General features: G+C 45.7%; 1 protein-coding gene across 1 annotated transcript in view; it reads left to right on the forward strand.

Moving 5' to 3' along the window:
• POLE (DNA polymerase epsilon, catalytic subunit) overlaps window positions 1-13,601 on the forward strand; it is a 143,214-nt gene that overhangs the window by 42,319 nt on the left and 87,294 nt on the right. Inside the window, exons 16-18 of the mRNA XM_069760226.1 lie at window positions 1,914-2,021; window positions 2,116-2,244; window positions 2,336-2,438. Of these exons, the coding sequence (XP_069616327.1) occupies window positions 1,914-2,021; window positions 2,116-2,244; window positions 2,336-2,438 (340 nt within the window). The remainder of the gene's footprint in view (window positions 1-1,913; window positions 2,022-2,115; window positions 2,245-2,335; window positions 2,439-13,601) is intronic.

Below are 13,601 nucleotides of genomic sequence, written 5' to 3' on the forward strand. Positions count from 1 at the left end.
TTAGTAACTGGCTTAGTGATAGAAAGCAGAGGGTGGTTATAAATGGTAGAGTCTCTAACTGGGTCGCTGTGACCAGTGGGGTACCGCAGGGGTCAGTATTGGGACCTGTTCTCTTCAACATATTCATTAATGATCTGGTAGAAGGTTTACACAGTAAAATATCGATATTTGCAGATGATACAAAACTATGTAAAGCAGTTAATACAAGAGAAGATAGTATTCTGCTACAGATGGATCTGGATAAGTTGGAAACTTGGGCTGAAAGGTGGCAGATGAGGTTTAACAATGATAAATGTAAGGTTATACACATGGGAAGAGGGAATCAATATCACCATTACACACTGAACGGGAAACCACTGGGTAAATCTGACAGGGAGAAGGACTTGGGGATCCTAGTTAATGATAAACTTACCTGGAGCAGCCAGTGCCAGGCAGCAGCTGCCAAGGCAAACAGGATCATGGGGTGCATTAAAAGAGGTCTGGATACACATGATGAGAGCATTATACTGCCTCTGTACAAATCCCTAGTTAGACCGCACATGGAGTACTGTGTCCAGTTTTGGGCACCGGTGCTCAGGAAGGATATAATGGAACTAGAGAGAGTACAAAGGAGGGCAACAAAATTAATAAAGGGGATGGGAGAACTACAATACCCAGATAGATTAGCGAAATTAGGATTATTTAGTCTAGAAAAAAGACGACTGAGGGGCGATCTAATAACCATGTATAAGTATATAAGGGGACAATACAAATATCTCGCTGAGGATCTGTTTATACCAAGGAAGGTGACGGGCACAAGGGGGCATTCTTTGCGTCTGGAGGAGAGAAGGTTTTTCCACCAACATAGAAGAGGATTCTTTACTGTTAGGGCAGTGAGAATCTGGAATTGCTTGCCTGAGGAGGTGGTGATGGCGAACTCAGTCGAGGGGTTCAAGAGAGGCCTGGATGTCTTCCTGGAGCAGAACAATATTGTATCATACAATTATTAGGTTCTGTAGAAGGACGTAGATCTGGGTATTTATTATGATGGAATATAGGCTGAACTGGATGGACAAATGTCTTTTTTCGGCCTTACTAACTATGTTACTATGTTACTATGTTACCTCTCTCCTCGCTACTCCCCTGCTTCACCCCTCTGCAAATCCCTCCACTGGCTCCCAATTCCCCAACGAATCCAGTTCAAACTACTAACACTGATCTACAAAGCCATCCACAACCTGTCCCCTCCCTATATCTCTGAACTAATCTCCCACTATCTTCCCTCACGTAATCTTTGATCCTTCCAAGACCTCCTACTCTCCTCCACACTTATTCATTCCTCACACAACCGCCTCCAAGACTTCTCATGAATATCCCCCTTCCACTGGAATTCCACGCCTCAACACGTCCGATTATCCACCACCCTCGGTTACTTCAGACGGAACCTGAAAATCCATCTCTTCAGGAAAGCCTACAGCCTGCAATAACCATTCTGCCGCCACGTCACCGACCGCCCGAGCTGCCGCCACGTCACCGACCGCCCGAGCTGCCGCCGCGCCACCACCAGTGCTGCAGCACACCAACCTCCTGTCTCTTCCCCTCTATCCTGAAGAAAATAAGTCCGCAAGGACAGGGTCCTCTCCCCCCTGTACAAATCTGTCACTGTAAATTTGTTTACTGTTAACGATATCTATAACCCTGTATGTAACCCCTTTTCACATGTACAGCACCATGGAATTAATGGTGCTATATAAATAAATTCTAATAATATGGGAGCCTACCTGTATGACATTCAGTTATGCTTTATGTAGCTAGGAAGGTAATATTTAGTGAGCTCATGCGAGGAACTTGTTCATCAGCTGGGCTAAGCTGATCATTGTGCTGGGATGAAGGGGTATAAAAGGTGGTGGACTTATTTGTGTCCTACCTTTCAGAACCCCGCTGCCTTTGACTTCCTTCTGCAACGTGTAGAAATGACACTCCGTCATGCTGTAGAAGAGGAGGAGAAAGTCCCATTGGAGGAAGTCACCAATTTTCAAGAGGTACAGATTTCCTATTAAAAAAAAAAAAAGTCACAACTAATTTTTAACTTATCTAAATTTGATTGGCTACTTTTAACCTCTTTGTCCTTCTTAGGTTTGTGATGAGATTAAAAGGAAGTTAAATTCTCTGAAAGAGGTGCCAAATAGAATTGAGTGCCCACTCATTTACCATCTGGATGTGGGTGCCATGTATCCCAATATTATTCTCACAAATCGTTTACAGGTTAGTAATAAGACTCTGCACTCCCAAGTGATTTTAAAGATTAAACTTTTTTTCTTATAAACTTCCCATTTCTTCTTTCTTGTTTCTCTAGCCTTCTGCCATGGTTGATGAAGTGACTTGTGCAGCTTGTGACTTCAACAAGCCCGGAGCCACATGCCAACGCAAGATGACTTGGCAGTGGAGGGGGGAGTTCAGTAAGTACTATAGTATTTTTATACAATAGTAATGCAAACTTCTTTAGTAGCCAAATATTGATAACTTGATGGTGGCCCGATTCTAACGCATCGGGTATTCTAGAATATGTATCTAGTTTATTTATGAACTAATTAGCGAAGCGTGGTTCAAATTCCGCGCCAAATCGCGACCAGACTGCGCCTGTCGCTGATTGGTCACGCCCGGCCACGAACAATCAGTGAAGCCAGAGGCAAAAGAGTCTGTGGGCTCCCCTCTTTAACATATGCCACGATTCATGATGCACAGATTCAGCAGAGAAATATTGCACAGCCAAGTAGCGTATAACACAGCCCACGTAGTATATAGCCCAGCCAGGTAGTATATAGCACAGCCCAGATAGTATATTGCCCAGCCACGTAGTATATAGCACAGACGTAGTATATAACACTGCCCATGCAGTATAACACAGGCCACGTAGTATAGAGCACAGCGATGTAGTATATTGCCCAGCCACGTAGTATATAGCATAGCCCACATAGTATGTAGCACAGAGATGTAGTATATAACACAGCCCACGTAGTGTATAGCAATGTAGGCACCATATCCCTGTTAAAAAAAAAAAAAGTAAAATAAAAAATAGTTATATACTCTCCCTCCTTCGACCCCTCGGATCCAGCCCAGGCGTTTACCGATGCTCCTCGCGACGCTCCGGTCCCAAGAGTGCATTGCGGTCTCACAAGGTGACGTAGCGGTCACGCGAGACCGCAATGCATGGACCGGTCACCGTAGCATCGAGAGGAGCGGGAAAGGTGCCGGAAGGTGAAAATATAATGATTTTTAATTTTTTTTTCTTATTTTTAACATTAGATCTTTTTACTATTGATGCTGCATAGGCAGCATCAATAGTAAAAAGACGGTCACACAGGGTTAGTAGCAGCGTTAACGGAGTGCATTACACCACGGCATAACGCAGTCCGTTAACGCTGCCATTAACCCTGTGTCAGTGCTGACTGCAGGGGAGTAGGGAGCGGCCATTTTGCTGCCGGACTGTGCTCGTCGCTGATTGGTCGTGGCCGTTTTGCCACGACCAATCAGCGACTTGGGATTTCAGTGACTGACAGACAGAAAGATGGAAGTGACCCTTAGACATTTATATAGTAGATTAACACCTTTTAGGATAAAGCTAGTTTTGGATTTCTGTTTTTCATTTGTTTCCTCCCCTTTTTCAAAGAGCCATTTTTTTTGTATCAACTCAGCCATATGAGGGCTTGTTCTTTTCAGGATGAGTAGTGGTTTTGAAAAATGCCATTCAAGTAACCATGTCGTTAGCTCAAAAATGGAAACAAGAATTCAAATTAAGTGAAATGCTGAAAAAAAAGAAATGCAAATATGCCATTGTTTGTTTTTTTGGTTGTTTGTTTTTTAACAACAAAAGAAAACTTTTAAGGTACCTTCACACATAACGATATTAACGATATCGTTGCTTTTTGTGACGTAGCAACGATATTAATGAAATCGTTATGTGTGACAGCGACCAACGATCAGGCCCCTGCTGGGAGATCGTTGGTCGCTGAATAAAGTCCAGAACTTTATTTCGTCGCTGGACTCCTGCTGACATCGCTGGATCGGCATGTGTGACACCGATCCAGCGATGTCTTCACTGGTAACCAGGGTAAACATCGGGTAACTAAGCGCAGGGCCGCGCTTAGTAACCTGATGTTTACCCTGGTTACCATCCTAAAAGTAAAAAAAACAAACAGTACATACTTACCTACAGCTGTCTGTCCTCCAGCGCTGTGCTCTGCTCTCCTCCTGTACTGGCTGTGAGCGTCGGTCAGCCGGAAAGCAGAGCGGTGACGTCACCGCTCTGCTTTCCGGCCGCTGTGCTCACACAGACAGTACAGGAGGAGTGCAGAGCACAGCGCTGGAGGACAGACGGCTGTAGGTAAGTATGTAGTGTTTGTTTTTTTTTACTTTTAGGATGGTAACCAGGGTAAACATCGGGTTACTAAGCGCGGCCCTGCGCTTAGTTACCCGATGTTTACCCTGGTTACCGACATCGTTGGTCGCTGGAGAGCGGTCTGTGTGACAGCTCTCCAGCGACCAAACAGCGACGCTGCAGCGATCCGGATCGTTGTCGGTATCGCTGCAGCGTCGCTTAATGTGAAGGTACCTTTAGGCTGTGTGCACACAATGTGGATTTAGTGCCGATCCGCAGCATTTTTTTCCGCACAGAAATGCTGCAGTTCCGCAAAGTGATTTACAGTGCAATGTAAATCAGTAGGAAATAGAAAATGCTGTGCTAATAGTGCGGAAAAATCCGCATGAAAACCGCTGCAGATCAAAAGAAGTAGCATGTCACTTCTTTTGTGCAGAACTGCAGTGTTTCTGAACCATTCCATTATAGAAATCCGCAGGGGTAAAAAAACGCAGAAAATACGCACAAAATCCGCACCAAATCCGCATAAAAACGCATCAAATCCACACCTGCCCTTCTGCCAGGAGATGTGGATTTTGTGCAGAAAATTCTGCACCCCAATCCGCAACGTGCGCACATAGCCTTTTATTGTCTTTTTCTCACAATGGACTTTAACCCCTTAGCGACCGCCGATGCGCCTTTTAACGGCGGCTGCTAAGGGTACTTAAACCACAGCGCCGTTATTTAACGGCGCTGTGGAAAAAGTAAATAGCGCCCCCCAGAGTCGGATTTTCTCCGGGGTCTCGACTGCCGGGGGTAGCCGAGACCCCAGAGAACATGATTCAGGGGGTTTTGTACCGACCCCGCATTTGCGATCGCCGGTAATTAAGTTTACCAGCGATCGCAAAAAAAAAAGCGATTTCTTTTTAATTTCTCTGTCCTCCGATGTGATCGCACATCAGAGGACAGAGAAAAGGGGTCCCCGATCGCCCCCCGATACTCACCTGTCTCCCCTGGTGCTCCTCGTGACTCCCGATGGGCGCCGCAATTTTCAAAACGGTGGGCGCATGCGCAGTGAGCCCGCCGGCCGGCCCCGGGAAAATCTTTGGGGTCTCGGCTACCGGGGGTAGCCGAGAGCCCAAAGAGCCTGATCGGGGTCGGTTTTACCGACCCCTGTTTTGCGATCGCCGGTAATTAACTGTTTACCGGCGACCACAAAAAAAAAAAAAAAAAAATCAAAGTGTAATTCTCTGTCCTCTGATGTGATCGCACATCAGAGGACAGAGAAATAGGGGGATTCGGGGACCCTATCATACTCACCGGTGTCCCTGGGTCCTCCTGCTGCTCCTCCTGGCCGCCGGGAAAAAGAAAATGGCGGGCGCATGCATGTTTTTCAACGCATCCGCTGCCCAATCTATGTCCTGGGGAGGAGGGGGCGGAGTTACGGCCACGCATGCGTGGTCAGAAATGGCGGATGCGACGTACAAAAAAACATTACATTGAACTTTTTTTTGTGCTGACTGTCCGCCAAAACACTGATCCAGTGCACGACGGACGCGACGTGTGGCCATCCGTCACGATCCGTCGGCAATACAAGTCTATGGGCAAAAAACGCATCCTGCGGGTACATTTGCAGGATCCGTTTCTTGTCCAAAACGACAGATTGCGACGGATGCCAAACGACGCAAGTGTGAAAGTAGCCTTAGGGTTGGGGCTAAAGTTAAGGTTAGAGTTGGGATTAGGGTTAGGGTTTGGATTAGGGTTGGGATTAGGGTTAAGGTTACGCTTGGGATTAGGGTTAGGTTTGGGATTAGGGTTAAGGTTAGGGTTGTGATTAGGGGTGTATTGGGATTAGGGTTAGGTTTGAGGTTAGGGTTGAGATTAGGATTAGGGGTGTGTTGGATTTAGGGTTTTGATTAGGGTTATGGTTAGGGTTGACATTAGGGTTGTTTTGGGGGTAAGGGTTGTGATTATCGTTAGGGTTAGTGATTAGGATTATGGATCGGGTTGGGATTAGGGTTAGGGGTGTGTTGGGGTTAGGGTTGGAGCTAGAATTGTTGGGTTTCCACTGATTAGGTACATCAGGGGGTCTCCAAACACGACAGCCAATTTTGCGCTCAAAAAGTCAAATGGTGCTCCCTTCCTTCTGAGCTCTGCCGTGCGCCCAAACAGTGGTTTACCCCCACATATGGCGCATCAGCGTACTCGAGATAAATTGGACAACAACTATTGCAGTCCAATTTCTCCTGTTACCCTTGTGAAAATAAAAACTTGGGGGCTACAATATCTTTTTGGAAAAAAAAAATATTTTTTATTTTCACGACTCTGCATTCTAAACTTCTGTGACGCACTTGGGCATTCAAAGTTCTCACCACACATCTAGATAAGTTCCTTAAGGGGTATAGTTTCCAAAATGGTGTCACTTGTGGGGGGTTTCCACTGTTTAGGCACATCAGGGGCTCTGCAAATGCAACATGGCGTCCGATCTCAATTCCAGACAATTCTACATTGAAAAAGTAAAACGACACTCCTTCCCTTCCAAGCTCTGCGATGCGCCCAAACAGTGGTTTACCCTCACATATGGGGTATCGACGTATTCAGGAGAAATCGCACAACAACTTTAGTGGTCTAATTTCTCCTGTTACCCTTGTGAAAATAAGAATTTGTGGGCGAAAAGATCATTTTTGTAGAAAAAATGTGATTTTTTTTTTATTTATTTTTTTTTAATTTTTTTATTTTCACGGCTCTACGTTATAAACTTCCGTGAAGCACTTGGGGGTTCAAAGTGCTCACCACACATCTAGATAAGTTCCTTAAGGGGTCTAGTTTCCAAAATGGTGTCACTTGTGGGGAGTTTCCACTGTTTAGGCACATCAGGCGCTCTCTAAACATGACATGGCGTCCGATCTCAATTCCAGCCAATTCTGCATTGAAAAAGTCAAACGGCGCTCCTTCACTTCCAAGCTCTGAGGTGCGCCCAAACAGTGGTTTACCCCCACATATGGGGTATTGGCGTGTTCAGGAGAAATTGCATAACAAAATTTATGGTTACATTTCTGTTTTTACACATGTGAAAATAAAAAAAAATGGTTCTGAATTAAGATGTTTGCAAAAAAAAGTTAAATGTTCATGTTTTCCTTCCACATTGTTTCAGTTCCTGTGAAGTATGTAAAGGGTTAATAAACTTCTTGAATGTGGTTTTGAGAACCTTGAGGGGTGTAGTTTTTAGAATGGTGTCACACTTCGTTATTTTCTATCATATAGACCCCTCAAAATGACTTCAAATGTGATGTGGTCCCTAAAAAAAAAAATGGTGTTGTAAAAATGAGAAATTGCTGGTCAACTTTTAACCCTTATAACTCCCTAACAAAAAAAAATGTTGGTTCCAAAATTGTGCTGATGTAAAGTAGACATGTGGGAAATGTTATTTATTAACTATTTTTCGTGACATCTCTCTCTGATTTAAGGGCATAAAAATACAAAGTTTGAAAATTCGAAAATTTTAAAAATTTTCGCCATATTTCCATTTTTTTCATAAATAATCGCAAGTAATATCGAAGAAATGTTACCACTAACATGAAGTACAATATGTCACGAAAAAACAGTCTCAGAATCAGCGGGATCCGTTAAAGCGTTCCAGAGTTATAACCTCATAAAGTGACAGTGGTCAGAATTGTAAAAATTGGCTCGGTCATTAAGTACCAGATTGGCTCTGTCACCAGAGACCTGGTCGTTGCAGTATGGCCCCAAGGCGAGTAGCGGTACGTCCGATGGCACTAAAGAGTTATCCTGACCAGGTATCACCAGAAAACATTACACTTCACACTCCGGCCACTAGGGGGAGCAAAAGGCTTTATTTATTGGGCCACTCCTCACACTGGTAAAACTAGGGGCTGGGGAGGAAGTTAGTCAGAAGCTGACTGGGTTGGAACCAGGCAACATCCCGTGGCAGGGGGTGTTGCGGGGAGAAGACTACTCGTTACTCGCCCGATTATCGGGGTACTCGCCGAGCAGCGAGCATTTCCGGTATTATTCGACTCTAACTGCAATCTCCACCCCGCGTTTTTGGCGGACTTTAGAGACCCAATCACTGTGCAGGGATTGTCTGCCAGGCCATGAAACGCCGCAGCCATCTTTGTTGTGGTCGTGCAGTGATTGGCTGGGCCGTACAGCATCATCCCGAGTATAAGAGACCTGGCGCCGCCCTGCTTGCCGCATTCTGTTCCTGTTTCAGCGAGAGTAGTGAGAGCTGCTGCCAAGATAGGGTCAGAATCGTGTTTTTAGAGTTAGTGTAGGTCTGCAACTCTTACATCCACAACTCCTGAGAAACCAACAGCCCTTTTTAGGGCTAATTTGTGGTTCCCGATATTGCAGCGCTAGGTAGGCAGGGCACAGCATATCCACATCCGTGCAAGGCCTGCAGGCACTGTATGTGCGTCCATTGGTCCCACTGCAGCCTTCCCAAAGCTCCATAACTGCCCGCTGCTGCAGCTTATTTACTGTCTATATACCTTTTTTTTTTCTCCACAAATTCCGCCCCCCCCCCCCCCCAAAAAAAAAAAAAAAATAGTCTGTTCTGTCAGACTGAGGCCTGTTGAATAGCCATAATTTGTCAGTCATACGTAGCATAGTTGTGTGTGCTACCCCTGTGCCCTTTTTTTTTTTTTTTTTTTTTCCTTTGGTGTTTTAAATTCACCGAAAAAGGTCTCGTATATCTGCGTGCTCCAAGTTTGGTCATTAGAGGCCGGTGTACTTATTTTATGGCGGTGTGATACTTACTCAATCTATACAGCGCTATTTTGCATAAAACAAAATTGGAAGGACACAGATTTGCCAGTGTGGTATTTCCGTTACAGCCGTCATATATCTCTGTGATCCACATTTGGGCATTGAAGGCCGGTGTACTTATTTTCTGACTGTGTGATACTCAAATTCTATACAGCGTGATTTCGCATAAATTTACTTAGGCCTGCCTGCCTGGTGTTTGGGTTTGAAAAATCGTAGATTTGCAGGCATACTGATCGCATATTATTTCGCTACTAATAAAGACATTTGTGTTGAGCATTTGAAATAGAGCAGTAGGCAATTTAAAATGGTTAAGACAAGGGACAGGGAAGTGGATGTGATGCTAAAAGTGCATCCAGAGGACAAGGCCGTGGGCTAAGTGAAAGTGGGCAACAACAAAGACCCACACCTTCCTGTCCCAGTTTCTAGGGGACCGCAGCACACCACTATTGAAGCCAAAGCAGTGTGAAACGGTTGTTGGTTGGATAGTGGATAATGCTTCCAGTTACTTAGCCACCACCTTGTCTTCCACATGGTGAAGTCTGAGTAGCCGTGAGTGTGGCCAGGATATTCCTCACCCTTATCCTCCTTTCTCCCACCATTCCGAGTGCCCTGAGACAACTGATCACACACTTGGAAACTCTAAAGAGCTGTTCAGTTTTCCATTTCAAGATTCAGAAATCTCTGCCAGTCAACTTGAAGTGGGGAAAGATGAGATCGCATTTAGAGCTGCCCAAAGCTTTGACCAGCCCCGGTCACACGAAGGTGGGAAAGTGTCACAAGAGTTGGACGATGATGAGACACAATTGCCAGAAAGTCAGGAGGAGGAGCAGGGTGCGGATGTGGAAGACCCAACCTGGCAGGAGGACAGCAGCACAAATGGGGAAGGAGGCATATCCCCCAACAGGCAGGAAGAAGCAGTGTGGTCGCCACAGACAGAAGGCGTGCATCCGTTCCCCATAACACCAACATGAGTGAAGTTGCCATTCCACACCTGTGAGATCTTCCCAAATCTGGGGTTATCGGCAGAGTCTTTTAAAAAGTAGCCAAACAGGCCATTTGCAGCACCTGCCATGCCCGCATCAGCAGGGGTAGCAAAACAACAAGCCTGACCACCACCAGCATGATCAGGCACATGCAAGCAAAGCATCCGACTTTGTGGGCCGATCCCCTGCCTGATGGTCACACCACTGCTTCTTCCACTGTTTTGTGTAGAAGTCAATCCCCAGTACACCGTGCATGTGAAGATGCCTCTAGCCCTGCACTTGTGGCCCACAGTCAAGCAGCACCATCAGCAAGCCCGTCCTTGTCCCAGCACAGCGCTCAGTTGTCTATAACTCAGTCTTTGGAACGCAAGCGGAAATGCCCAGCCAATGCCCCACAGGCCACAATCCTCAATTCTAATATTTCTCTTCTACTTGCACTGGAAATGCTGCCTTTTAGGCTTGAGACGCAAGCTTTCCGCAACCTGATGGCAGTGGCTGTCCCAAGGTACTCGGTCCCCAGTCGCCACTATTTCTTCCGGTGTGCCGTACCGGCATTACACCAGCATGTGTCCCACAACATTACCCATGCCCTCAACAATGCCGTTACCGGGAAAGTCCACCTAACCACGGACACGTGGACAAGTGCTTGTGGGCCGGGACGATACATCTCAATGACAGCACACTGGGTTAACATAGTGGAAGCCGGGACCCAGTCGGACCTTGGGATGGAACAAATCCTCCCCACGCCGAGGATTGCTGGCCCTACGTTAATCAGGGTTGCTCAGAGTCTACAGCTCCTCATCCTCCATTCATCATTCTGAAATCAACACCTCAGTCAGAAGCTGGAAGCACTGCAGCACTGCCTCAGCCAAGCGGCAACAGGCTGTGCTGAAGCTAATCTGCATAGGTGACAAACCGCACAATGGGCAGTCAGATGTTTGGATGACACCGCTGAACCTACAGCCAGGCATGGTTGTGTGTGACAATGGCCGTAACCTGGTGGCGGCTCTGAGGCAAGGTGAGCTCACACACGTACCTTGCTTGGCCCATGTGCTTAACCTCGTGGTTCAACATTTTCTGAAAAGCTACCCACAGCTGCCGGATCTGCTAGTGGAAATATGCCGTCTGTCTGCCCATTTTAGAAAGTCCGCTACAGCTTCAGCCTCCCTTGCCATGCTTCAGCAGCGTTTTCAGCTTCTATCTCACCGACTGTCGTGTGATGTCCCCACACGCTGGAACTCTACTCTGCATATGTTAGAAAGGATTTGTGAGCAGAAGAGGGCCGTTGTTGACTATCAACATCAATAAGGCAGTCAAATTTCAGGTCAGACTCCACACATAAGACCTCAGGAGTGGACATGGATGTCAGACATGTGTAACATCCTCCAAAACTTTAAGGACTGCACCAAGATGGTGAGCGGCGATGATGCCAAAATTGGCATCACCATCCTGCTTCTCAGCATTCTGAAATACTCTCAGCTCACAATCAAAGAGGATGCATTGCAGGCGGAGCACGAGGACATGGAGCAAGGAATCATACAGGGGGATTACACTCAGCCCAGCCTCATGTCTTCTCAACGTGGATTGGTAGGCAACGAGGAGGAGGAGGATAAAGAACAGGAGCTACTTTCATGCGCTATAGACGGTGCTACAAACACATCTGTATTGGCTTCTGTTCGGCGGGAATATCCTGAGGACAGGGAGAATAAGGAAGAGGACAGCACGGTCAGTCGTCCTGTTGGTGAGGACACGGAGGTCTTACCTGTTAGCAGTCCGGCACGCATGGCTGACTTTATGTTGCGCTGCATTTCATGTGACCTTCGGATTATCAAAATTTTGGTTGACACTCATTACTGGTTGGTGACAATTCTAGACCAACGCTACAAGGAGAACTTTCAATCTCTTCTGCCTGAGGCAGAGAGATGTACTAAAATGTTGCAGTACCACAGGGCCCTTGTAGCGGAATTACTTAGAAAATTCCCATGTGAGAACGCTGGCAGCAGACATCAGTTTGTTGTACAACCAAGGACTCCAAGCGAGAGAGACAGAAGTACAATCCAGCTCAGGCAGGGGAACAATGGCCAAGTTCTGGGACAGTTTTCTCAGACCCTCCCATCGTGGCGGCACAGAGGCAAGGGGTGCTGTCACAAGTAGTGCAATGTTTGGGAAGATGGTGAAGGAGTACCTTGCAGATCATACAAACGTCCTCTGTGATTCCACTGTGCCTTTTAATTATTGGGTATCCAAGCTGGACACGTGGCATGAACGCCTTGGAGGTCCTGGCCTGCCCTGCTGCTAGCGTTCTGTCAGAGAGGGTTTTAGTGCCACTGGTGGAATTATAACAGATAAGCGCATCCATCGGTCAACTGAAAATGCTGACAGGCTGACTTTTTTATAAAAATCAACAAGGCCTGGATTGGGAAAGACATCTGTACACCACCAAGTGAAAACAGCGAAACATAACCTCAAATACATTCTCTCTTTTGGGAGGTGTGTTCTCATGCACCTCTTCACAACCACACATGGGTATACGCTTCCACATTTGGTCTGTTTGTTGTTCTCCTTATCATCATCCAGAACCACTAGATGACCAGGGTGCACGTGCTCACTACTGTTATAGGCCGGTGAATTTTGGGCACGGGGGCTGTGATGGCACTATATTTTTAAGTCAAAAAAGGACACCACATTGGGGAATTGGGCATGACATTTCTTTGGGCCTACTTCTTAACTCGGTCTCCTGCAATGTCTCTTGAATAACTGCCACTAGATCACCAGGGTGAACATGCTTTGTACTGTTATTGGCCGGTGAAGTTTGGTCAAGGGGGGCTGTGATGGCATTGTTATATTTTTACAAAAGGTGCCCCCCATTGGTGAAACCACATCCTTGTTGGCAAACACTTCATAACACTTGTGTACCTTAAAGAGCGCACTTGAAAAGCTCTCTTGTGTTGCTAACATTGGACACAATACACTTCATATAAATTTGATAAAGCAATGCTGTTACTTTGCCTCAGTAGTTCATTTAAAATATAGCTTTGTCCACTATATTGGTTTCTCTTCCTGCGAGCCTTAACTTTGTTTGCCTCAAATGTAAAATGAAGAATATACAAATGGCGATTTGTAAACAAGATTGAAGTACTGTATACCGAATGCATTCAGACAATCACAAAGCTGCATTTCTTGTAAAAAATTTAGAGATGTGACAGACAATGCTCATTGTGACACAATCTTGATAAATGTTTGTTTATTCACTTAACAAACAGTTCTAAGCCTCTGTGTTTGCTGTTTGTCATTGTAAAACATTAAAGTTTACTGAAACTGTCGGTGGTGGTTTGATCCAAATCTTTGTGGCTTTTATTTTCTAGGGGTTTATGGCCCCTCGTCTGACTCCATGATATTTATTTTTTTTAATTTAAATAGATTTTTATTAACAATATAAAGAAGAACATCCGGATGCCATTTACATTGCATTATATCACATACACATTTTCTTA

The sequence above is a fragment of the Ranitomeya imitator genome, chromosome 1 (assembly GCF_032444005.1).
Source record: "Ranitomeya imitator isolate aRanImi1 chromosome 1, aRanImi1.pri, whole genome shotgun sequence".
NCBI classification, from domain to species: Eukaryota; Metazoa; Chordata; class Amphibia; order Anura; family Dendrobatidae; genus Ranitomeya; species Ranitomeya imitator.